At 42.9% G+C, this 25,535-nt stretch overlaps 2 protein-coding genes and 1 pseudogene across 2 annotated transcripts; 2 read left to right on the top strand and 1 right to left on the bottom strand.

Annotated features, from left to right (window-relative positions):
* Nucleotides 1-969: 969 nt before the first annotated feature.
* On the bottom strand, nucleotides 970-16,757 carry LOC115667536 (histone-lysine N-methyltransferase ATX3-like; annotated as a pseudogene).
* A 1,513-nt stretch (nucleotides 16,758-18,270) lies between these two features.
* Nucleotides 18,271-20,989, top strand: LOC115688967 (11S globulin subunit beta-like). The gene is made up of 5 exons (XM_056317855.1): nucleotides 18,271-18,634; nucleotides 18,984-19,064; nucleotides 19,110-19,267; nucleotides 19,750-20,277; nucleotides 20,527-20,989. The coding sequence occupies exons 1-5, from the start codon at nucleotides 18,271-18,273 to the stop codon at nucleotides 20,911-20,913; spliced, it is 1,518 nt and encodes a 505-aa protein (XP_056173830.1). The 3' UTR covers nucleotides 20,914-20,989.
* Nucleotides 20,990-23,077: 2,088 nt separating this feature from the next.
* Nucleotides 23,078-24,480, top strand: LOC115688945 (uncharacterized). The gene has a single exon (XM_030614908.2). The coding sequence runs from the start codon at nucleotides 23,559-23,561 to the stop codon at nucleotides 24,150-24,152; it is 594 nt and encodes a 197-aa protein (XP_030470768.1). The 5' UTR covers nucleotides 23,078-23,558; the 3' UTR covers nucleotides 24,153-24,480.
* The last annotated feature ends 1,055 nt before the right edge of the window (nucleotides 24,481-25,535 follow it).

Genomic DNA, 25,535 nt, shown 5'->3' with positions numbered 1-25,535 from the left:
ATTGTGCAGTTGACTCTTGAATTTCGTTCCCACATCCGAGAGAATCAGAGTAATCAAGAAACTATTCAGTCTGTTAAAGACTTTTTTTCATCTTTATATGCTAAGAATCATCGTCACTCACGGTCTAAAGCGGATAATATAGTTATCCCTATCTCACGGATCAGGTTTTATCCATTTCACTCCCAGCCGGGTAATTTCGGCCGACCCTATGAAAAGCCATTTATGCATGCTCTATTTAACTAATTTTAGTAATCTGAAATGATTTTGTAACACCTACTTTCCAATTAAAAATCAGGCCCATTTGAACTTTGAAGAAGCTTTTTCAAAATTGAAAAACATTCATCCGGCTTTCTCGCTACAACAAAAAAAGTATGCAAATCTCTGCATGATTCCAAATGAATTTGATTGATCTTCATGTATAAAGTCTTGTTCGGCCGTTTTCTTTCTTAATTTTTCAACATTTGAATCGCTTAGAAAAATGAGTCGACAGAAAATTTTCTCGTAATCGATGAAATTTCCACAACAAGATTGTACCCTAGCACTTGGGCTTAGGACTCCCAAGGTCCCCGAGCCCGAGCCCAGGTCCTTCAAGGTCGGATATTGGTCGGCGAAGGCCGGGCCTGAGTGCCCCGAGACTCTGCGACACCTGAGAACAGACTTGAAGTTGCACTTGAGACTTTTTCTCAAATGTGGATTTTATAATTTTGCCGAGAACAGATATTGGTAAATCGGCTACGACAAGCCACCGCACGGCTTCTTCACGCCTTCGGTAAAACAGACCCCGATATACGTCAAAACCTTGAGAAAACAAGAAACATAAAAATGAAAAACACCTTCACCAAGCAAGAATTTGTTGGTGGTCATCCAATTAATATTATGGTCAATTGAAAGATTTACAAAAACATGCTCGGGCGAAAACAATTTAAACCTCTATTCTCATATGTACAATGGCTAGCCTAATTCATAAATTTAGGATTTCCTGCAACCGGGGGCTTTACACAATCAGGGGACTTTCGGTTCCTCACGTTCATCCGGATCAAACAAGTAATCATACCTGCAAATCAACGTGAATTTCAATGTCACAACCCACACGACAACTTTGCTATGCTTCAGCTTTTCTCCCTTCCCGACAGAAAGAGTGCGCACAGATAATCACAAACCCAGTAGGAAGAGGGAGGTGACAATCCGGAGGAAATCTTGTAAGAATTTCCTAATGTGGGTTTCATTAATTGAAATTAACTAAATTAGTTTGGTCTAATAAAGGTAAGATATATGGGTTCTTAATAAATCTAATATGGGGCTGGCTGGTGTGGGCCAAGTACGGCTCGGCCCGTAATGAGAGGGCCCGTGGTTGAAAACTCTATAAATAGTGCTCAAGTCCCTCCCATAACCGGATGATGCAGAGTCTGACTCACATACGGATCTAGAAAGAACTATCTTCTCGTGAGTGACAATCTCATTAGGCAAGTGTTCTAACGAAAGGTATAGGGGAGAAGCACTTGCGTTCGTGTTCGGAAACCGTCGCAAATTCCGTGTCAAGTTCGATGGATTCCAAACCAGGTACGCGAATCGATAATTTCTCCATTAACGTGTTTCGATTTCTGATTATGGTGATCCTGGGCGTGCCATTTTCGTGGCTAACATGTGATATCAGAGCCTGCCATAGATTAGAACTGAAACATGCGGATTAGGACCGTTTTCGCTATGTCCGAGAGGTTTTTACCCATTTTTGAAATTTTTTGTCGGATGAATGTAAAATTTTATTACATATTCGGAATCTACTCATCGAGATGAGAAGATTGACGGGCGGCACGTCACCGAACGAGGCCGCACACGCCCTCACGAGCCGACACGCGCCATGGGCACGGCGGCGCGTGACGGCCACGTGCGGCCATGCTGAGCCGGCGCGTTTTCGGCGGTAACCGCCGGTAACCGCTGGATGATGTCGGCAGGGGCGCGGATCCGGGTTGACCCGGATCCTGACCCGACCCGACCCGAATTTCGACCTGACCCGACCGTTGACCCGACCCGAATGTCGACCGTCCCGACCGTTGACCCGAACGGTCAACCGATCGGACCGATTAGTTGACCATTGACCGGTTGGACCGGTCAACCGGTCGGACCGGCTGTTCAGACCGGTTTGACCGGCTGAACACGTGCGCATGCTCCGCGCTTTCCGATGGCGCATGAGGGCGCGTCCGACGTCCGTTTGGGACGTTCTTGGTACCGACGCGCTCGTATCGAGATTCTCTACATTGTGGTGTATTTATTTTACATGTTTGAAGCTTTTGCATATGTGAAAATACGTATAGAACCCTATATACGCGTATTTTTAGGGTATTTTGCGTATTTTCTTGTATTTCTCTATGGTTTCGGAAATGCATATGGTAGCTCACATATATATCACCACAAAAGGACTGTGTAGAGTGTAATTCATTGTCTATCAATGAATGGAACAATATAATTAGCATGACATGTAATTTCAGAGATATACGCCCCTGTCTTTACGTCTAGCATTACATGTATATAGTGAATGTGATACATAAAGCTCATATCCATGGTATGAGAGATTTTCAAGGATTCAGTTGAGTAGTGACTACCAAAGTGGCACACTTGACTTGGTTTGAGAAATATCGGTCTCATATTGTAGTGGGATGTCTCCTGTTCTATTGCGTGATCATACTCCCAAAGGAGGTGATCTTGTATTGGTTCATGGAGGGGTACATGTATAGCATGTGCTTGAGAAATGACTGATCTTAGCGGTTCATACACCCAAAGGTGGTGATTTCACGAAAGATTTGAATATGTTCTCATGGCCGTTGTCATGTGGAGAGTGTACAATTGCATGTCATATTTTCTGCCCAAAAGTGATTATGTGATGGTGTATGTAACTCTCTGGATAAGTACTCACATGAGACTGATTGTATTATTTGTTTGTTTTCCAGTCACCTTTTCTGTAAACGGCAATTTCACTTCCATTGAGGTCCTTACTGGGTTGAACTTTAAGAAATGGAAAGAGGATTTTCTATTTGAAATGGAGCTAGCGGATGTTCACATTGCTCTTATAAAGGATAAGCCGACAGATATCACAGCCACCAGTACTGAAACTGAGAAAATGCACTATGCTGCCTAGGAAAAAAGCAATCGGATTTGTTTATTGACAATGAAGAAATCCATTCAAGAACACTTGAAAAGTGGTTTGCCAGCTGATTGTACTGCTAAGAAAATGATGGCAGCCTTAAAGGCTAGAAACGGCATTTCATCTAATGCTGAGGTTGGTACACTTCTTCAAAAGCTCTTCAATATGAAGTATGATGGTACTGCTGGGGTTAGAGATTATGTCCTTAGGATGGTAGACCTAAAGACGAAGCTTCAAGCTCTTAATGTTTCCATTCCTGATGCTTGCATTGTGCATCAAGCCCTGAACATCCTTCCACCTGATTTTGGGATTATAAAGACAAATTACAATTCCCAAAATGAGACTTGGTCAGTTAATAACTTGATAGCAAGGGTAGTGGTAGAGGAAGAGAAATTTAAGAAGGAAAAATGGCATCTAGCCTTATATGTTTCTGGTTCCTACAAAATGAAGGATAAGAAGTCCAGAAATCGTACTCATAAAGGTACTCATGACACTATCGGTCAATCTGACAATATGGGTTCAAAGAAAACATCCTTCAAAAGGGATGGTGACCGTTGCTTCTTTTGTAAGAAGAAATGTCACATAAAGAAGGACCGTGGAAAGTTCAAAACTTAGTTGTCCAAACGTGAGCCTACAGGTAATGATTCTTTGGCACTTGTTTGTGAATCTAACCTATCAGAAGCACCATACACTTCTTGGTGGCTCGATAGCGGTGCAACTAATCATGTTGCGTTTACCATACAGGGATTCATAAACCGGAGGAAGCCAAATCAAGATGAGTCAAGACTCACTGTGGGAAACAACGAGAAAGCCAATGTTGTGTTTGTGGGAGATATTATCTTGATTCTAGACTCTGGTTTTAGATTAATATTGAAAGGCACTTTTTATGTACCTTCTTTTAGACGGAACTTAGTTTCTATATCGTGTTTGGACATGTATGGCTACTCTTTTGAAATCAAGAACAATGTTATTTCTTTGTTTCTTAATTCAAATAAGGTTGGGTGCTGTAATATGTCCAACGGATTGTACAAATTGTGTCTGTCTCCCAACGACATATACGTCGCTTATACGGCTGAAAAGGTTGTTTTCAAGATACCACTAGCTAAGGAACAGTCTTATGCATTGTAGCATAAACGGCTTGGTCATATCTCTAAGGATAGAGTAGAAAGGTCGATAAAGACTAACATCCTGCCTGCTCTTAAAGATGACCTAGAGATATGCGTAGACTGTTGTAGAGGTAAAATGACCAAGATAAGGAAAAAAACTGTAGTCCAAAGTTCTAACCTATTGGAGGTCATTCATACTGCCATAAATTTTTATTTCATCACATTTATTGATGACTATTCTCGATATGGTTATCTATACTTGATTAAAGAAAAGTCTGAGTCTCTTGACAAGTTCAAGATTTTTCGGACTGAAGTCGAAAAACAGTTGGGAAAGATCATAAAGGTTGTTAGATCTGACCGAGGTAGAGAGTATTATGGCAAGCATGGCGATGCCGGACAGCTTAAGGGGCCATTTGCTAAATACTTAGAGGATTCTGGGATAGTGGCTCAGTTTACTATGCTTGGGAGTCCTGAGCAAAATGGTATAGCCAAAAGGCGCAATCACACCCTTATGGAAACGGTGAGGAGTATGATTAGTAGGACAAATTTACTTGATTTTCAGTGGGGTAAAGTTTTGAAAACAGCTTTGTATACTGAATCGTGTACCTATTAAAGCTGTTCCATTGACTCCTTTTGAGTTATGGACTAGACGTAAGCCTAGCTTAAACCATCTTAAGGTTTGGGGATGTCCTGCAGAAGTGAAGTTATATAATCCAACATTAAGTAAGTTGGACTCCAAAACCACTCGGTGTAACTTTGTATCTTACCCGGATTATTCGAAGGGATATCAGTTCTATAATCCCAATGGAGGCACAACAATTGTGGAATCACAGACAGCGAAGTTTTTGGAGTTTGATGTGGCAGAAGAAAGTAGCTGCTCACAGACTATTGAGGATAATAGTACAGTGGGTAATGTTGTATCTTTATCTCCTCTCATACAAATAATTGTGGAGACTCCCACACCACAGACTGAGCCTGTGAGGCTCAGGATCCTGTTGTCGAGACAGCTCCTAATGAAGTTCCTCAAGGCTCTCAGGTGCAGGATGAGGCTGTTGCTGCTCCAGTAAGGAGATCCATTAGGGAGAGACGATCAGCTATACCACCAGACTATTTAGTCTATATAGGAGAGCAAGACTACGATATCGGTTCTGTGGCTGATCCAGTGACTTATGCAGAAGCTGTTTCTTGTCCTCAGTCAGAATTGCGGTTGGATGCAATGAGAGATGAAATGCAATCTATGAAGCATAATGGTGTTTGGGAACTTGTTGAATTATTTGAAGGCCATAGACCCATTGGCTGCAAATGGGTGTATAAGACTAAAAGAGACTCCAAAGGAAAGATTGAGAAGTTTAAAGCCAGACTGGTAGTCAAAAGTTTCACTCAGAGAGAAGGAGTAGACTATAAAGCAACTTTTTCTCTAGTCTCTTCTAAATATTCTTTCAGAGTGATCATAGCATTGGTAGCTCATTTCGATATGAAGTTACACCAGATGGATGTTAAAACTGCCTTTATCAATGGAGACCTTGATGAAGAAGTCTATATGATGCAACTCGAAGGCTTTGCGGCAGATGATTTAGGTACGCTTGTATGTAGACTGAAAAAGTCTATTTATGGTCTCAAGCAAGCTTCTAGACAATGATACTTGAAGTTTCATAATGTTGTCGCTTCATTTGGTTTTGTTGAGAACAAAGTAGATTAATGTATATACTGCAAGGTCAGTGGAAGGAAATTCATTTTCCTTATACTCTATGTGGATGATATTTTGCTTGCGAGCAGTGTTCTTGGTTTACTGCATGAGACAAAGCAGATGTTGTCAAAGAACTTTGATATGAAGGACCTTGGTGAGGCGTCTTTTGTCCTTGGCATTGAAATTCATAGGAATCGTTCTCGCCGACTATTGGGTTTATCTCAGAGGGCATATGTTGATCGTATCTTAGAAAGATTCAACATGCAGCAATGCAAGCCAAGAATTGCTCCTGTCATTAAGGGTGATAAGTTGAGTCTGTCACAATGTCTTCATTCAGATTTTGAGAAAGCCCAAATGAAAAATGTACCTTATGCTAGTGCACTTGGAGTATTATGTATGCTCAAGTATGTACTAGACCAGATATTGCTTTTGCAACAGGATTTCTAGGCAGATATCAGTTAAATCCAGGACACGATCATTGGGTTGCTGCCAAGAAGGTTTTGAGGTACTTAAAGAGGACAAAAGACTATATGCTGATTTACAAACATGTTCAGGACCTACAGCTGGTCGGGTATTCGGATTCAGACTTTGCTGGCTGTCAGGATGAAAAGAAGTCGACAACGGGTTACATCTTTAAGTTAGCAGGAGGTGCAGTATCATGGAAAAGTGAGAAACAGAAATCAATGACATCCTCTACCATGCAAGCGGAGTTTGTAGCATGCTTTTCGACCTCTACTCAGGCAATTTGGCTCCGGAACCTTATTAAGGAGTTGACCGTATTTGATTTTGTAGATAGGCCCATACAGTTGTATTGTGACAATAACTCTGCAGTGTTGTTTGTTAACAACAACAAAGGTCTAAAGGGGTTTAAGCATACAGAGGTAAAGTACCTGACTATAAAGGAAAAAATTCAGAATGGTAACATTACAGTAGAGCACATTTCGACAGATGATATGATTGTAAATCCACTAACTAAAGGCCTTTGCCCTTGTGTATTTGATCGACATGTCATTAACATGGGCTTAGGAGTATTATGGGATATTGTTAATTAGTGGGAGCTGTTTAGTCTTGTGTTGCTCTTATGAAATTTGTATATGATTTTATGTTACATTTTGTAGCATTTGGATATGTATCAACTTTTTGCATTCAATGAGGTTTTTGTGAATGTAGATTTATCAAGTTGAGTACACATATTTGATGAAAATCGTGAGACATTGTGTAAACCTTGAGTACAAGCTTTGGGGCATTCTTGGTATGAGCCTTAACGATATATCTTGTTACACATAAAGTACAGTTAACTATCAAGGTAAGATATATGCAGGTTCGTTGGAACCATGAAGGACATTCTCTAGTGACACACTAGGTTTTGTGACACTTAAGGAGAGAGAATTTGGACTAACAAAATGGACAACACATGAAATATCATTCATTATGAGGTATTGTCTATTTGACACACTACCATATTGAATCCATATCAATAAAGTTGAAAGCACTCGTGACCATGGAAGACTCTGCGTGAGTACATGCAATTACCGCCATGATTCGGTGTTCGAGACTTTATGGGATCGGATTGACTATTAAGAATAATTTCTGGACCAACATAAGGGTGCGCACACAGTTCTATTTCAATTAATATTGCCCAAGTGGGAGAATGTAAGAATTTCCTAATGTGGGCTTCATTAATTGAAATTAACTGAATTAGTTTGGTCTAATAAAGGTAAGATATATGAGTTCTTAATAAGTCTAATATGGGGCTGGCTGGTGTGGGCCGAGTACGGCCCGGCCCGTAATGAGAGGGCCCGTGGTCGAAAACTCTATAAATAGCGCTCAAGTCCCTCCCCTAACCGGATGATGCAGAATCTGACTCACATACGGATCTAGAAAGAACTGTCTTCTCGTGAGTGGCAATCTCATTAGGCCAGTGTTCTAACGAAGGGTATAGGAGAGAAGCAATTGAGTTCGTGTTCGGAAACCGTCGTAAATTCCACGTCAAGTTCGATGGATTCTAAATCAGGTACGCGAATCGATAATTTCTCTATTAACGTGTTTCGATTTCTCATTATGGTGATTCTGGGCGTGCCATTTTCGTGGCTAACAAATCTTACATTAGCTCATCCCCGCAGATACATTATTAATAAGAACTATTCGACTCTCGTCATCACCCATGCTCAAAGTTTTGGCGCGACAGTTGGGCATGCACTGCAGCATATCAAGGACTTTAGTGTTTAGATCGATGAGCAACCAAAAGCCCTGTCAACACGAGGAATTCACGAGTTAAACACTCGAAGCAGAAGAGGCCCTTCATTTCTTCAAGGAATATATGCTCATATTGGAACTTACAGAATGATTGATCGGCCGAGCTATATTCCCTTTGTTTGTGGCATCGATTACTACTTCTTCGCTGATCTTGAAGAGCTGCACAATGTCCTATCATTTTTACAAGACAAACCGACAGCTAATGCAGATCATGATTCCGATGCTAGTCATCGAACTTGATGAGCCAAAGAGACGAAGCTTTCGGAGGAAAATCCACGAAGAAACGCACTTCCTAAACCCACTTCGTAAACCCGCACGCACCATGCATCCTCAGCAAGCGATAAGTACATGAATTAATTTAAAAATGTCAAAAGAGTGATGGAAATCTTGTATGACTTAAACAAACATTTCGTTTTGAACAGCATAAACATGACGGACAAAACTCTCCCCCATGACTTGTACTTGTGTAACAGGGCACATCACGTCATACGGTCATTGTTGACGGCAGAACTATCGAAGTGAATACTTCTCAGATATATTATAATCTTACGTAACTATACAAATGCAATAATGGCAAAGTGCAGCGCACACAATTAAGGAATTTTAGAGTCTTACTTGACATTCTCTTCCGTCTCTGCGGTAAGTTGCCTCTCTTAGATCTGCCACACGTCGTCTCACCTGCTCACCATGGTATTCGGCAACCTATAAACGAAACCGTCTAGTGTAAATCTCGCCTCACTTTTAAATAGGCCTATGGCACCGGTGGTAGTTTCATATGATTTCTCACAAATAGTTGAAGAGAGCATACCACGACAGAGGACACCGGTTTTCGAGATTAGCAAAACATAAATAAGATGCACCAAATCTACTCAAGCCTCCGCGGAACCTCCACTCTTTAAGGCTCCGTTCGTTTGGCGGAAAATATTTTTCAGGAAAATATTTTCTGAATTTTTTAGTGTTCGGGGGCGGAAAATAACTTCCTGGGGGGAAGGCAAAATTGCCCATGGGGGGAAAAATATTTTCCGTGGGAGAGGAAGTTGATCGCCGGTCACCGCCGTTGGCCGCCGGTCGCCGCCGCCGCCGGTCACCACCGCCGGTTGCCGCCGCCGCCGTGTGGTCGCCGCCGCCGATCGACGGCCGCCGGTCGTCGTCGCCAATTGCCGCCACCGGTCGTCGGTCGCCGATCACCGTCGATCGTCGGCCGCCGGTCACCGCCGTGGGTCGTCAATCGCCGCCGCCACCGTCGCCCGCGACCAACCGCCGCCCGCCGCCTTTGTCGTCGATCGCCGGTCCACCGTCGGTCGTCGGCCGCCTCCCGATCCACCGCCGCCGCCGCCCGATCGCCGCCGCCGGCTATCGGTCGTCGGTCCACCGCCGATCGCCGCCCGTCGCCACCCGCCGCCGCCGACCGCCGCGGTTGCCGATCGCCGCCAGCGGCCCGCCCGCCGACCGCCGCCGCCGATTGCCGATTGCCGCCCGCGGCCGCCGCCGCCGATCGCCGCCGGTTGCCGATCGCCGCCGCCGGTCACCGAACGCCACCACCGGTCGCCGGACGCCGCCGGATCGGCGGTCGCCGAACACCAGAAAATATTTTCCGAAACTTTTTCAGATTTTAGCCGAACACCAGAAAATTGTGTTCCAGGAAAACATTTTTCAGGAAAATGACTTCCGGGAAAATATTTTCCAAAAGGAGAATATTTTCCGCCAAACGAACGGAAAGATAATAAAAAACATTGAGAATAGAAATCACCGCACTTGTCTCGTTTTTTCATGAAATAGTAATTTAATATTAACAAATTAAAAAAGACACATCAAGCAAACTGTGATAATTAAAATAAATGGAAGGACCAAATGTACTTGCAAGAGGTGAAACCATTCCATTAATGAAGCGAAAATGGTCGAATCATTTTGTTTCTGCAAAAGAAAAGAAATCTGTAAAACTCTAATAGGACCATCAATCTTTAAAGTAGAGAAAAAAGGTCTCCAACAAGGAAAAGAAAGGGGTTAGAGTAGAAAAATTACTTCCGAATTCCGCATGTTAATCACTTTTTGAAGAGAATGATTGCTTGGCCCCATTGGACGATGAGACACCGGTTCTTTAGTTCTCCGCCAAGTGAATGAGCACACATCACAACTCAAATAGGCCATGTATTTACTGGCAGACAACTGAAATGATGATCATGATGGAGAAATTTAGAGCTGCACATGGATACAATACCATTTTGTTAGATCTTGCGAAGACCCAACATCTTGCGGACGAGAGTGGTTCAATTTCATTGTTCTTGACAGTTTAAGGAGTCAGGAAGTTCTTTCCTAGATGATATCAACCTCGAACCTTCGAAGTTTCCCTGCTGGTTTTGAACCAAGTTTCTAGCAAAGAACACCCCTAAGGGAGTGTGAAGAACCACAACGGAATCTGGGTTTGGGATCCTGGACAGAAGCCGAAGCGCGTAACCTTTGTGTTCAAAATGTACACAATGAAGCAGAAAGGAGGATAATGTGCCTACTTGACTAACAACCACACAGGAATGAAATTTCAAGATGGTCAAGGAGCTCAACCATTTTAAGGCAATGCATGGTTGAGCATGCTTGAGCCACCTTAATGTCAACTGACTTCTATTAAGACGCGAAGCAGGAAGTAAGAACGTTCAGATAAGAGAAACCAAATCAAACAGACATTATTCAAATTAATGAGCAGAGTTCACCCATTCATCACGTTTCATATAATACAGCAGCAGAGGATGTAACCGAACAAGCCACAGCAAAAGGGTTCAAAAAAATGCAATTTAATCTTTTCTATTAGGATTAGCTCTGTTAAAATAGAACGTATTCCGACAACCTCCTAAATTTTGACTTTGGACGCTTTTACGGTGACTACCTATTCTCAATTTCAAATTGCAACAGAAAAGTGTCCTATTACCCGAGAATGAACTGCAAAGATGGGAGAAACAACTCTATCTCATATATAGTAAATCAAAACGACATTGCATAAACATTGACTAACTATTCACTACATTGATGTACTATGCTAATGACCACGACAGAGTTATAATCAACTTCTTGGCTTTCGAATCTTCTGCATAATCACCCATGTAAAATCATACTTTTCCAGGACAAGCCAGTATGCCTTGTACAGTATCAAGTCAATGGATCATAGTTGCTAAATCTTCTAGGCGAAAGACTTAACAAAACAAATCTGGACATGAGACTGAAACAGAAAATCCAAACACGGAGACAAGGGGAACCGATCTAACCTGTGATCGGCGTGATATATCAACTTCTTTGTTATTTGAATCAGTGTAAAATTACACGAGTATCTCTCTAATATATCATCCCTTGCAATCCAACAGCAAAGAAAATAGAAGGAAAGCAAGTGCAAGCACCATAAATAGATTAAAAATCCAGCTCGAGAGATTCTACCGATGTTTATCATGATAAAAGTCAATAATAATAATAAAATTCTATATATGGACTTACTTCCATGCCGTGTCCCGCTCTTGCAGCGCACATAACATGGAAATAAGTAACACATTTGCTGCATTGAGTGCAGGAACCATGAGTCTGCTTACATATCACACAACTCTGTCCCACAGGCAAACAAAAATCATTTGAAAAGAAGCACTGAGCAACTAGAAGTTAATGGAAATTAAATCGAGCAGCAGACAACAAACAAAATCAACACAAGAAATTCAAATACACAACTAAACGGTAAGTTGCTATAAAGCTAAATCACGCTTTTCTCTATTGCTAGAAGCTTTTATCATTCCCAAAATAAGAACAATCCTCCACGTCAAAGAAACTGCAATCTTCAAAACTGTAAATTTAAAGAAGCACGTACGACCTTCAAAAATGAAGTTGGAGGAATTCTAAGTATTCCAGTGGCCGGTTCCATTTTCTCATGATTCAGAAAACCAACTCCAGGGCGAAACCAAGCGCATATGACATAAACCCAGAGTGGCTCAATATCGGTTGGCTCCAAAGCACTCCCTGGACACCAGCATTTAAGCCAGTCAGAACAGTTTCTAGCGAGAAATTACTAACTCACACAACACCAAGACATAGATTTCGAGCAAAACTCACACAGCTATGATGATGAATTTCACACGACAGGACTTCCTCAAAAACCCAATGGTAATACTTTAAAAAAAAAAAATCAAAAGCAATATATCTAATGCTGTCATCATGTACGTCAAATTATTTAAAAGCATAAGAGACAACATACAAGGACAACAGGAGTTTAAGACATTGAATCTGACCTTCTACCGGACAAAGACAACACTACCTCCTCACATCAGGCATTTCACATGCTCTACAAACCCGTGAAGTCTAGTCTTGAACGTTGTTTGCCCCATAACATTCTTGGTGCACAGCTATCTGACACCTGCAATCAATAGGGAATCCAGTTCATTGACAAACGAAGGACCAACTATCTGGTGACCTCAGATTCAAATACCAGAAAAAGGTGGACAAATGCTATCTGAAAATATGCAAGACCTGTTGCAGACTATCATTTTGTTATAGTCCCAATCTTCAACCCATCTACATACGGCGCACCCTTCCGTCGCCATTTTGCAGAAACAGGCACATAACTCTCTGCAGTATAAATAGATAAATAAATAATAAAGTGCTTTCATTCATTCCAAACACTAAGGTCTCTTTCTCGAGAGGGGCAGCAGTCCGCTCGCAAACTTCTGCCTCTGGTTTTTGTTTTTGAAATATCTTTCTCTTTGTTAGTACATGTAAACAATAACTTTCAAGCGCTACATTTAACAAAAATCGTACTTAAAACCAAGAGTCAAAAGCCACAACCAAAAGCTACAGCCGCTCCAGTAAAAGCACCAAATCCCCAAACGTCTTCCTGTTCGAGATGCATAATCACTTTAATGAAGAAGCAATTGTCCCGTATATACCATGAAAATTTTCAGTGTGTATTTTGACGGTAAATGCAAGCACTACCTTTCAAGAAATCCATCAAGTGCTGCTTATCTAACTTCAAAGGATCAGAACCAATGCAGCATACTCTGCAAGCTGAAGCTACATAAGATTAGCATGAAAGTGCACTCTGGCCACGCATAGTATAAGCACCACATATACAATACATACAATCATCACCAAGATATATTATTTCACGTGAAAAGGCTGCGAAAGATAGTTTCAGACCCTCGAATAACATTGAGTACTTCTACCTCAATGACCTAAAAATGGTTTCTTCCCATCTGAGTATCAGAATATGTTTAGTCTCTAAGTGGAAATCCTTGACGTGAGAAAAGGATTAAATGAAGGAGATACAGAAACTCAAATGGTGTGTGCTGAAAGATAATTAATTAATACGCTAAAAGACAGCATTCTTAAGATGACCAAGACTATTGATTCCAGAAGCATGGTACGGGCTGTATAATAATGATAGCATAAACAGACCATGACGAAAAAACCCACGGCCCCCTGTAGGTGGTTATAGGTTAATGACCAAATCTGCACATGAAGTGTAAAATGTAAATCGCGGACACCGCACCGCACCGCACCACACCACAAGCTATATAAGCAAAAGCTACTCCATGGTATTTACTTTATCAGTACCTTTGACGCTCGAAATATTTGAACAAAGTTCATGATTGGTTGATTATATTCAGAAGAATCAAACAGACTAGATAAGCAAGTCCAGTATCAGTTAACAGACGAAGAAAGAGCGCAAGTGACACTGTGAAGTCACAGGAGAGTGTACCAACCCATTTCTCCGGTGGTTCTTTTGTATCCTTGATTTTGACACTGTACTTCCACTTTTTGGCTCTGCAACCTGTGTGCCGTTCCCATTGACTAGGGTGTCTGCATATTTGAACCACACGAGCACACTTGCACACAATTCTACAAAGACAAACGAAATCAAAGCAGTTTAGGGTCTGCATAGCAACGTTTCTGTTCCCAGAAATAATTTTTGATCAGAAATAGTTTTTTCTATTTCTATTTCTTGGAACAGTTTCTTAGCAAAAAATAGCGTTTAGTAACTGCACAAAATTTCTATTCCTGGAATAGAAAAAAAATAGAAACGCGTTTAGGGTGCGAATGATCCATTTCTATTCCATGGACGAGTTTCTCCCTTCTGAGCTACTGGCGGAGGACGGCGGGTGGCGGTGGGGGGCGGAGGATGGTGGTCGGCGGCGGCGGCAGAGGATGGCGGTCGGCGGCGAGAGGCAATGGAGCATGTCGGTCAGCAGCGGAGCACGGTGGCATCGGGCGACGGTGACGGCAGCGAGGGGCGGCGGCGGGAGGTGGCTGGCGGCGGAGGGTGGCCATCGTCGGTCGATGGAGCACAGCGGCCGGTGGCGAAGGATGGCGGCCGATGGTGGGTGACCGCCGGCGTCGGGTGGCCAAGGGCGGGAGGTGGCCGGCGGCCGAGGGCAGCCAGCACCGGGTGGTGGCTGGCGTCGGGCGGTGGAGCACAATGGCCGGCGGCGGAGGATGGCGGCCGGCGATGGGTGGCCGGCGGCGGCGGAGGACAGCGACTGGTGGTGGGTGATCGCCGGCGTCGGGTGGTTGGCGGGGGGAGGCGGCCAACGCCGGGTGGCGGTCGGCGTCGGGCGATGGAGCACGGCGGCCAGCGGTGGAGGACAGCGGCCGGTGGCGACAAGTGTCAAGCGGCGGAGAACAGTGGTCGATGACAAGAGGCGGCCAGCGGGCGGGAAGCGGCCGGCGGTGGGCGGATTGCGGCCGATGGATTGTTTCTTGTTTTTGAAGGATTCTAGAAAAAAAATCATTTCTTTTTTCTTGTTCCAGAAACAAGAAGCAGATTTTTTTTGCTTCTTGTTTCTGTTCCAAATCTATTTCAGGAACACTTTTTTGTTCCAAAAACAAAAAAATAGATTTTTTTTACTAAACGGATTTCTTTTTTTTTTCTATTCCGTGGAACAAAAGAACAGAAAAATAAAGAAACAGAAACGTTACTAAACAGACCCTTATCAACAACCCTCGCGTCAAATTAAAACGTTCCCAAGTTGTGCAGGTTTTTCATAATAAAAGTTGTCTTGTCTTCAACACACACCATTCAGATTACTTACGTTCCAAAAGTAGACAACAGACTAATTCTGATGTGGAAGTCGATAAGCTAAGTTAACTAGTGGTAACCACAAAAAGAGGAGGCCTAATCCACATTAGATGATGTGGAGGAGTGAAAGATCGAGGAAAGAAAAATGTCGATAGCTTTAGAAGAGACGGAGCAGCATCATGCGAAATTTGTGGCTTTTTCCTTGCATGTTTCGAAAAGTTTTCGGTGTTTCCCGTTAAATGAAAAATCAAATCACAAAATCAACGGCGGCGATTGCATTGGGTCCCGCGGACCTCAGGCCCACTCGCGCTGCTATTGCACGTGAGCGAGCCTCACATCGCATCGTACAGACAAACAGAGAAGAGACGAAGATACTCATCTAGTCCATCTGAATGAGAAAATGCACACCATCTAGACAGTTAGAGTAGAAATATTAAATTTTGATAATTAATCGAGATGATATTTGAGAATTGGTTTCAAGGTCGATTTTTCTCCTGCAGTTTTAGACTCCATTCGTTTCACAGATAATTTGTCATTATTGGAAATTGTTTTCAAGAGTAAAATGACGATATTTTCCAATGTTCGGCTGAGACCTGAAAATGAATTAGAAAATAGTTTCCGTCGATCGGTATGAAAATCTAATTTGATTTTCCTTCTTGCACTCCTTTTAATATTTTTTTATTTTATTTTTTTTAAAAATAGAATGTTTAATTATGTTTTACATTTTTAATTATTTTTAAATTTTTTGAATTTTTTTATATTTCTTTTCTTTTCGTTTTTTTCTCTTCTTTTTTTTTTCTTTTCTTTCTTCCTCTGCTGGCCACAGCGACTACCGGTGACCAGCCACAGGCGAGGCTCGACCTTGCTCGTCCAAGGCTGGTCGGGCGAGCTCGAGCGTCACCGGATCCGGTTCCTCACCTAGCTTGATGGAATCGAGCGAGCTCGAGCCTCGCCAGCCTATAGTGAGGCTCAAGCTCACCTGTGGCCAGTCGCTGGCCGAAGCCATGGCCAACAATTGGCCGAGGAAGAAGCAAAAAAAAAAAAAAAGGAAAAAAAGAAAAGAAAAAAGAAAACATAATTTAAACTCGATTTATAAAAAATTAAAGGAAAATGTGTAATTTGAAAGAAAGTGAGGTGAAATAATATATCTAAAAAGTGGAAAACATTTTTCCAACTTTTGTTGATGTTTTGTCCATTGATGAAAAATATTTTCCATGACTAGTTTATTCCGAAAAACGTTCTCCTAGAAATTATTTTCCATAAAACAAACTGAGCCTTAGATTCTAGTGCTAGTTTTACCCTAGAACTACCGGTTGAACTTTGGGATGAGCTTGGTTGGGTGGATTCCCAATAGTACCGGAAGGTTCCAGGATTAGAATAGAGAGCCGAATTGTTTTTTGATCAATTCCACTTCTCCGATCGAGAAGTAACCGATTCTCGTCGAGACTGACTTGGATGGAGGGTGCAAGGGATCGTAGTGAAGAACCTAAGTCGTGCCATGAAGATGGCAAGTGCAACAACAATCACCATAGCCGCATAGTGATGATGAGAAGACCACAAAGGTAATGGATGGTTGCTCCAGTTCAACCACATCTAATAGGGAGAATTATACAAATGGTGCATGAACTTTGATTTAACATGTAACGTGATCCCTGAACTTTTAATTTATTTAATGTGATTACTAAACTTTAGCCCAATGTATAATGTAATCACTGAACTTTTGGCACAGTCAATTTAGTCCCTGGACCTGGACAACTAACATATGGTCCAACGACTAAATTGACGTATAGGGACTAAATTGACCAATTGAACAAATTAGAAATTCAAGAAGCACATTGCACATTGGGTTATAGTTCAGAGACCACAGTGAACAAATTAAAAGTTCAGAGATCATATCGCATATCGAATTAAAGTTTAAAGATTATTTATATCATTTTTCTTTAAGACTCCACAATGAAAGATGTAGCCATGTTAGCAAAAGCCTTGGAGGTCTCAAATCGTGTCTCAGCAAACTGGAGACATTGCTCACACAATTCATTATTCGAGTCGAAATCAGCTTCACATCTCAAGACAAAGCCGTCGCCAACTTCACGAATTCGGTGGACTAATCGTCGGTGTTCTCAGCTTCGTACTCTCCATTGATCAACCGGCCACTCATTTGTTGCCTGGAAAATCACTACTTATTAACACATTGATCTTTTATATATTCGATCACGAATGGAGGGAACCCGTGCCGTCCATGCTCCACGAGGATCCGTCAAATCAACTCACTCTCAATGTAGTCACGGGATAATAGCACAAATGGTCTCCGAACTTTGACTTGACATATAACGTCATCCATGAATCTTTAATTTGTTTAATACGGTCCCTAAAGTTTAGCCCAATATCCAATATTAACCCTAGATTTTTAATTAGTTCGATATGTTCAATCCAATCCCTAGACTATATGAAAAATGTTTAAAAGCTCCAGGACCCCATTGAATATTTGAGCTAAAGTTCATGAATCATATTAAACAAATTGAAAGTTGATAAGCAATACTGCACATTGAATTAAAGTTCGAGAATTACGTTGAACGAATTAAAAATTCAAGAACGATATTCACATAGAACGTGACATTTTCCCGTCATGGACCCTCTTCTGCAAAGAACGTTGTTCACAAACGAGTCGTCATTCACTAGTTAAGGTCCCTAAAGTGCCAAGAACACACGTCAGACAATGGCACAAGAAAACTAGATCAGAACCACCACCGTGCAAATAGCTTTCACTTGCAAACACTGCTGTCCAGCCTCTTGCATGTGCTCATCCTCCGCACCATATCGCCACATATCACTCCTTAAACCACTATGTGTAAACCAAGCAGACCCTCGCTCAGCCATGCAAAATCAGTAAAAGACACTCCCGCATGCAAACCCCCACTTCAAACGCAGCTCGCCACGTCCCGGACGCACCTCCGCTTGATCTTCCTATAAATGCCCCGCGATCTCCACACTACTTCTTCAGCTTATTCAAGTCTCTTTTGGTATCTCTGGCTTACTACCAAATATGGCTTCATCTTCTTCTTCCTTGTTGCTCTCCCTAGGGCTCCTCGCCATCCTCGTCGGCCTCCAGGGCTGCTCCGCCCACTTTGGGCAGGCCTCGGGGCAGGGCCCCTGGCCATTCGGCCGGCAACCGCAGCAGCGGCAGCGGCACCAGCTCCGGTTCAGGAGCGAGTGCCGGCTCGACAGGCTGGACACCCTCGAGCCAAGCCGGAGGGTCGAGGCCGAGGCCGGGTTCACTGAGCTCTGGGACGAGGAGGATGACCAGTTCGCGTGCGCGGGGGCCGCCGCGGTCCGCCACGTCATCCGCCGCAACGGGCTCTTCCTGCCTGCCTTCAGCAATGCCCCGGAGCTCTTGTACGTGGTTCAAGGTGAGATTAAGTCTTTCATGCAGGTATTTTTGTTTGCTGCACAAAGTGACGTTTGTTATCGTTGCATGCAATTGGTGCATTTTGAGTCTTCGGCAATTGTGTTTGTTTGTTCTTCTTTCACTGAACAATCGGATGAACGAGCATTATAAAAATGAATGGACGATGTAATATTATACTATCGAAACAAACCTACAGATACGAATCAGAACTGAATCATCACACGTATATTCACCAATCAATCGACCTTCAAAAGTTGGATTTTCATTTGTTAATTGTTCTTAGAGTTGATCAATTTTTTCCCCCAAGATGGTAACTAACTCCACAAGGAATTTTTCTTTCCCGGTTACAGGAAGTGGGCTTCAGGGCGTGGTCATTCCGGGTTGCCCTGAGACGTACCAAGAGGACGAGTCGTCGCAATCTCAGTTCCAAGGCCGAGGCCAAGGCACAAGAGGTGAGGAGAGTGAGCAACGAGGAGACCGACACCAGAAGGTCCGGTACATCCGCCAAGGCGATCTTCTCGCGTTGCCCACCGGCGTCACCTACTGGATCTACAACCGGGGTCAGTCTGATCTCGTCCTGGTTTCCGTCCTCAACACCGCCAATGAAGAAAACCAGCTTGACGAGAACATCAGGGTAAGAACGTCGTATAGCAATGATTCGGTAAAGTTAGTTGGTATGCAAATTGAGTCTCTGAACCTAACACCATTCATTAGAATGAATCTCGACCATTAGACCGAATCTCGACTGTCGAATTGAGTAAAACCCTCTTGGATTGTGCAGTGCACTTCATTCATCATCGTCTCAAGCAATTAGAGCACTAGAACTTTTCCAAAAGAATGAATGTTTCTTAGAGCATACGCTAGGAATTGCCAGTTTAACTTGAGTATTTGCTTGGACTGGTCTACGGTGACGTGTGACAAATTGTAAAATTGCAAATGAACATTTAAATCTATGGCTGTATTAATTTCAACACCCTTTTAAGGGTATACCTATTTTCTGATATCCTAGTATATGTCTTTGCATTTCTCTGATAATTTAGCCACAAATGACATGATCTTGACTTCCTGACGATCCTTAATGATGTTTTGCATGGGTCATCTAATTTCTCTCCCAAGAAATTCTTCCTAGCTGGGAACCCACAACAATACCAACAACAAGGAGGTAGGAGCCGGAGATGGGAAGGCCAAGGCCAGAGCCAAAGCCGGCGCGGCAACATCTTCAGCGGCTTCAACGATGACATCCTCAGCGACTCCTTTAACGTCGAGAATGAGCTAGTCCAAAGGCTCAAGGGGCAGCGAGACCAGCGGGGCCACATCGTCGAGGTCCGGGACGAGCTCCAGGTCCTCAGCCCGCGGTATGACAGGGGCGAGGAAGGCAAGCGCGAGTGGGAGTGCGAGCGCGAGCGCGAGCGGCAGGGGAGGCGCCAGCAAGGCCGCGGCATCTTCAACAACACTAGCGAGGATGCTGGTGCTAATGGCTTGGAGGAGACGCTGTGCACACTCAGGCTTAGAGAGAACATAGACAACCCCGAGCGGGCGGATATATACAATCCGAGAGGTGGACGCATCACCACGCTCAACAGCTTTAGCCTCCCCATCTTGAGCCACCTGCAGCTTAGTGCTGAGAGAGGTGTTCTTTACAGGGTAAGCCAAAACCGAAGAAATCACAGAATATTAATGTTCTAGTTATTTAATTTATGTGTGTGTTATTATATGATTTCCTTTTGGTCTGGGCCTAATTATAGTGTTCAAACCCTTACATGCATGATTCAAATTTCAACCCATCATAGGTTTCGTCTTGTTGAGCATTGTGGGTCATGCCATATTGGGCCTAAATCGATTGCAATTTCATCTTTTTTTCTTTCCACATACTATAATCTTTTCGTTGTGCAGAATGCGATAGTAGCGCCACACTACTACATGAACAGTCACGGCCTGATCTACACGATCAGAGGCAGCGCCAGGGTCCAGGTCGTGGGCGACTCCGGGCAGACTGCGTTCGACGGCAAGGTCCGGGAGGGCCAGTTCCTGGTCATCCCGCAGAACTTCGTGGCGATCCAGAGGGCGAGCGAGGAGGGCTTCGAGTGGATTGGCTTCAGGACAAACGACGTGGCGATGGTCAACCGGCTCGCGGGGAGGCTGTCAGTGCTCCAGAGCCTGCCCGAGGAGGTGATCGAGAACGCATACGACATCTCGAGGGAGGAGTCGAGGAGGCTGAAGTACGGCAGGGAGGAGTTGGCCGTGTTCAGCCCGGGGTCTAGCTCTAGAGGAAGGGAGTGAAACCATGTGCATGTCGATGTGTAGCTACGAAGGTGAAGGGTGAAGTAGTAATAATGTAGCTTTAGTGAGAGGTTAAAATTCGGAATAAAAGATGTCCTGTCCAGTGAGGACTATGAGGGGATTAGTAACTAGTAATTAAGTTAATTAAGTACGTAAATGGATGTAGTACTTTGTATGAATTTGCGGGAATCAAAATGGAAAAGTTCCATCCACGAGTTTAATATTATTGCTTTGTCCCCTATTTTCTTTGCTATTGAGTCCTTGGCATTAATCGGCCTGGGAAAGAACTCATCGCCTTATATCCTTGAAGAACAATTTGTTTATAATGGGGTCCTCAGATATAGCAGGCATGTATGTGAATACTCAAATTCCAACTTTAAGAAAGGTTCCTTTTCAAATGCATAAGATGCAAAGTGCAATAATTTCTTCTGGAGAGATAAGCTTTGAAATTCTATTACTTGTGAGATAATGATGATGCGAGAATCCTTATATATAAAAGTACACCTCTAATTACAACCCTAGGTCTCCTTTCAATTTAACGGTGTAGACTTTATATCCTCATCTACCATTTTAATGGTGTAAACTTTATATCCTCATCTACCAATTACCCACATTAATTACAATAATAGTTTAGAGTAGTATACATCTTCCATATGGCTTCTAGGAATATTTTAGAGTACACAAGAGACTCTAAGTCCTTAGAAGCTTCATGGCTCGCCTAGTCTCCTTGGATCATTTTCAATTCATTGTACATTGAAAACCTCTGGACCGTGACAAATACATTAGCCATTTCCTTGTCCTAATTTCACAATCTAGATATCGAGAGCGTACGTCAATGCCCCTAGCACATTTTTTTTGGCATTTCGATAATGTAGTTCCAAATTAGCTTTCATGCACCGGACTGACTTCTCAATCTAGTTAATTGCATGGACCATGTACAGGTCGGGGCACCAGGAGGATATGCGAATGAATAACTTCTATATGGTCTGATCTGAAAAAGGTGCGCATATAGAAAGCCAGCGCGAACTTGTGTTATAGGTCTAAATTAAAAGAGGTGTATCCCAAGGAGTCGAATTTGAGCTGGAAAGCGATTTTGGGTGGGCGAGAGAAGTAGAAAGAATGGCTTGCTTTTGTCATGGAATTAAAGCAAGTGAAGAGAGTACTTTACAAGCTGGAAGGAGAAAGATGGCTTGCCAACCTCACAATCTTTTGCTAATAAAGAAGAAGATAAAGAGTAGAAAGAAGGTACCTGCAGTGAGAAAGATTCATTTGCTTTGTTGATTCACCAGTCACCTCAGGCCTTCAGGACGATGAAATCTTAGGCTAATGGAAGAATTAGATCAGAGGTGATTAAGATATGGACATTTTGATATAATCTTGTCCACTTGATGTTCAAATCATCACATCTCATTCATTAGTTGGAAGGGATAATGACACAAATAGTCCCTGAACTTTGACTCAATGTGCAATTTGGTCCCTATACTTTTAATTTGTTCAATGTAGTCCCTGAACTTTAACCCAATGTTCAATGTGGTCCCTGAACTTTCAATTTGTTCAATGTGGTCCCTGAACTTTCGGTACATGTTCAATATAGTCCCTGAACTTTATAAAAATGTTCAATGTAGTCCTTCCATTGATTCAAGTTCAAGGACTATATTGAACATTTTTATAAAGTTCATGGACTATATTGAACATGTACCGAAAGTTCAGGGACCATATTGAACAAATTGAAAGTTCAGGGACCACATTGAACATTGGGTTAAAGTTTGTGGACTACATTGAACAAATTAAAAGTTCATGGACCAAATTGCACATTGAATCAAAGTTCATGGACTATTTGTGTCATTTTCCCTAGTTGGAACCAAAGTAGTTACTAAATTAAATGCTACATCCAAAATCTTTGCCTGTGAAGTCAAATTTTTTATTTATTTATTTTTGGATCGGTTATGTACCGAATATAATCACATTAATTTAAATAATTATTGAGCTGTTCCGGCCGCTAGGGTTGCCTCTATTGAATCATGTACTCATGGAGGCCCCAACACATTAAACTTTAAAACATGACGTTCCACCAAACACGTGCAAACAAGTGTGAAATTAATGTTTTTTCCCTCTGTGTAGTTTCTTAGTGCCTTTTGCTCTCGTCACCCCTAACCAAACCAAACCTTAGGACCCAAGATTGCTACCACCAAGGCCCTCCACATTTGCCGAAAGTGAAAAGCACAACTTGAATAAAGAAAAAGAAAACACCCTTCTTCTTATTTATATATTTTGCTTTTGTTTAGTTGGCTTTAATTTCATTTCTTAGTTGCAAATTCTCCAAAACCTTTTATTTTATCATGGGAGCGGGGCATCTTTTGGCTGCAACGTTTGCAAGAGTAGCTGTACTAGTTTTAACAGAAAGGACAGGACGTGTTGCTTGACTGGACAGGACTCTTTTTTTAGTTTATGTTCCTCCTAGAATCCCATCTGCATTTCAAACCCCTCTTTCTCTCTGCCTAATCCATAGAAGAAGCTAGTCTCTGCTCTCAAAGTATAGTTCCACGGCACTTCACGTTGTGATCTTGTGCTCTTTCTTGTTTGGTTGTTGCCGTGGATCATTGCTCTCTTTGTAGCCTTCGCTGCTGTCGACTGTATCAGATTTAATGTCACGCCGTGGTTTGGGGAAGAAGCTTCTTCCTGCCAAGAAGGCATGGAAGGCGATCACCGACAATATCCGCTCGAGGCTGAACAAGCTCAAGAACTCTAGGTTCATCAAAGAAGCCTCGCACCGCTTGCTCTCCTCGCGGTTCACACGTTATCTCATCTCATTGACCTTCAAAGGGCATCGCTCTCTCAGCAGGACTAGTCCATACACGGCTCGCCATCCTCTTCATCACAATTACCACCACTACAAGTATCAGGGTTGCGATTCTTATGAGAAGAACTTTGCGCCTATATACATAGATGAGCTCTTCGACGAGCCCTTGTCTGTGAGTTCCTCCAAGACTACCGCTTGTGTGAAAGGAGAAACCAGCAGGTCAAGAACTGAGGTTGAAGAAAGAAAACTAGCAGGAGAGAGGAATGGGGAGAGAGAGTGCGACATCGATGAACAGTGGAAGGCCATCGTCGCAATGTCGCCGCAGCTGCGCGTGGACGAGAGAGCGGAGGAGTTCATCTCCAAGTTCAAGGAGGACATGAAACTCCAGAGGGAAAGGTCTGATATTGAATTCCAGGAGAGGTTGAAACGCAGCGTATAGTCCCAGATTTTCTGAGTGCTTTCTATTTTCCTTCCTTTTTCGGTTTGTTCGATTGGAATTTGAGTCATTTTCATCTTTCTCTTCCCTTATATCTCTTGATGGGTGAAGAACAGAAGTACTGGTGGTTCTATAACATTTGTAGGTTTCATAAGTTGTGTATAGGTTGTCTAGGAATGTTTGGATTTTGTTTCTGGAAGTAACACTCTGTGTGGCTTTTGTCAAGAGGACCAGAGACTGCTAAGAAAAGGTTTGGATTTGTATACAATGCTTGTGTTTTCTTCTGTCCCAAATGGTGAAATGGACATTTTAAGTTTGAAAGAGCTGTCAATTTACAGTGCAATTTGTCTGGCAGAGCAGTTTAGTATTCTAGGTCATGCCAAAGACCTTGCTGCCCGTGCCCGAATCTTTGGCAGCTGCGCTTATACATGCTAGGGGCCCGTTTGGCAACGTGCCAAATAGTGAAAATTTCTGTTCTTTTATTTCCAGAATTAGTTTGAGAACAGAAATCCGTTTGTTAAAATTTTTGTGCCCGGGCACAATTTTGCAAAAAATTGATCCCAGAATCAGTTTTGAAACAGAATCAAGAAGCAAATAAAAGTAGCTTATTGATTCTGGAACAATTTTTCCAGAACTAATTCTTCTTGGTTTTCTTCTTTCTTTTTTATTTGTTTTTCATCTTCTTCCCGGCCCGCCACCGGCCACCGGCCATCGGCCAGGGCCGGCGAGGGTGGCCCTCGCCGCCCTCGGCGACGGCGAGATCGGCCTCGCCAGATTTGGGCGAGGTCAAGCCTCGCCCGGCCAAGGCGAGGCCGACCTTGCCGTCGTGGGGGGTGGCGACGGCGAGGTCGAGCCTCGCCTGGCCATGGAGAGGCCGACCTCGCCGTCGCGACCGACGAGGGCCGCGACGCCCTTGCCAGCCATGGCCACGGATAAAAAAAGAAAAAAAAAAGGAAAAATAAGAAAGAAATATTAAAAAATTCAAAATATTATTAATAAAAAGAAATTTTGTGTAGTTACCAAACGCATTTCTGTTCTTTTTCTATTATAAGAATAGAAATTTTGGGCAGTTACCAAATGCCTTCAAATGCTTAGAAATTGTTCCTGGTACAGAATCAAAAAGAATTATTTCTGATCAGAATCTGTTCTCGGGTACAGAATAGTTACCATGCGCAGCCTAATTGATTATTGTGGAGTCCTAATGAAGGATCTCCCATGTGTTTAGAGGAGAAATTCAATGTGCTGTGCGATTGGCCAAGTTGGGGATCTCTACGATTTCTCACTTCGCCGTTGCTACTCTTTCTAGGTCTAGCTCTTCGTCGACGGCCAAGAAACCCATCCGCATTTTGGTCACTCGTGTTGAAGATATTCAACTGTTGGGAAAAT

Source organism: Syzygium oleosum, unplaced genomic scaffold (genome assembly GCF_021117445.2).
Source record: "Syzygium oleosum isolate NSW1041296 unplaced genomic scaffold, Sole_v2.1 Sole_v2.01, whole genome shotgun sequence".
Lineage (NCBI taxonomy): Eukaryota > Viridiplantae > Streptophyta > Magnoliopsida > Myrtales > Myrtaceae > Syzygium > Syzygium oleosum.
This window is presented reverse-complemented; position numbering and strand designations above follow the sequence as displayed.

Coding starts and splice junctions, on each gene's coding strand:
- LOC115688967 (XM_056317855.1), top strand. CDS start 18,271: ATGGCTTCATCTTCTTCTTCCTTGTTGCTCTCCCTAGGGCTCCTCGCC. Junction 18,635..18,983: donor GCTCTTGTACGTGGTTCAAG/GTGAGATTAAGT, acceptor TCCCGGTTACAG/GAAGTGGGCTTCAGGGCGTG. Junction 20,278..20,526: donor AGAGAGGTGTTCTTTACAGG/GTAAGCCAAAAC, acceptor TTCGTTGTGCAG/AATGCGATAGTAGCGCCACA.
- LOC115688945 (XM_030614908.2), top strand. CDS start 23,559: ATGTCACGCCGTGGTTTGGGGAAGAAGCTTCTTCCTGCCAAGAAGGCA.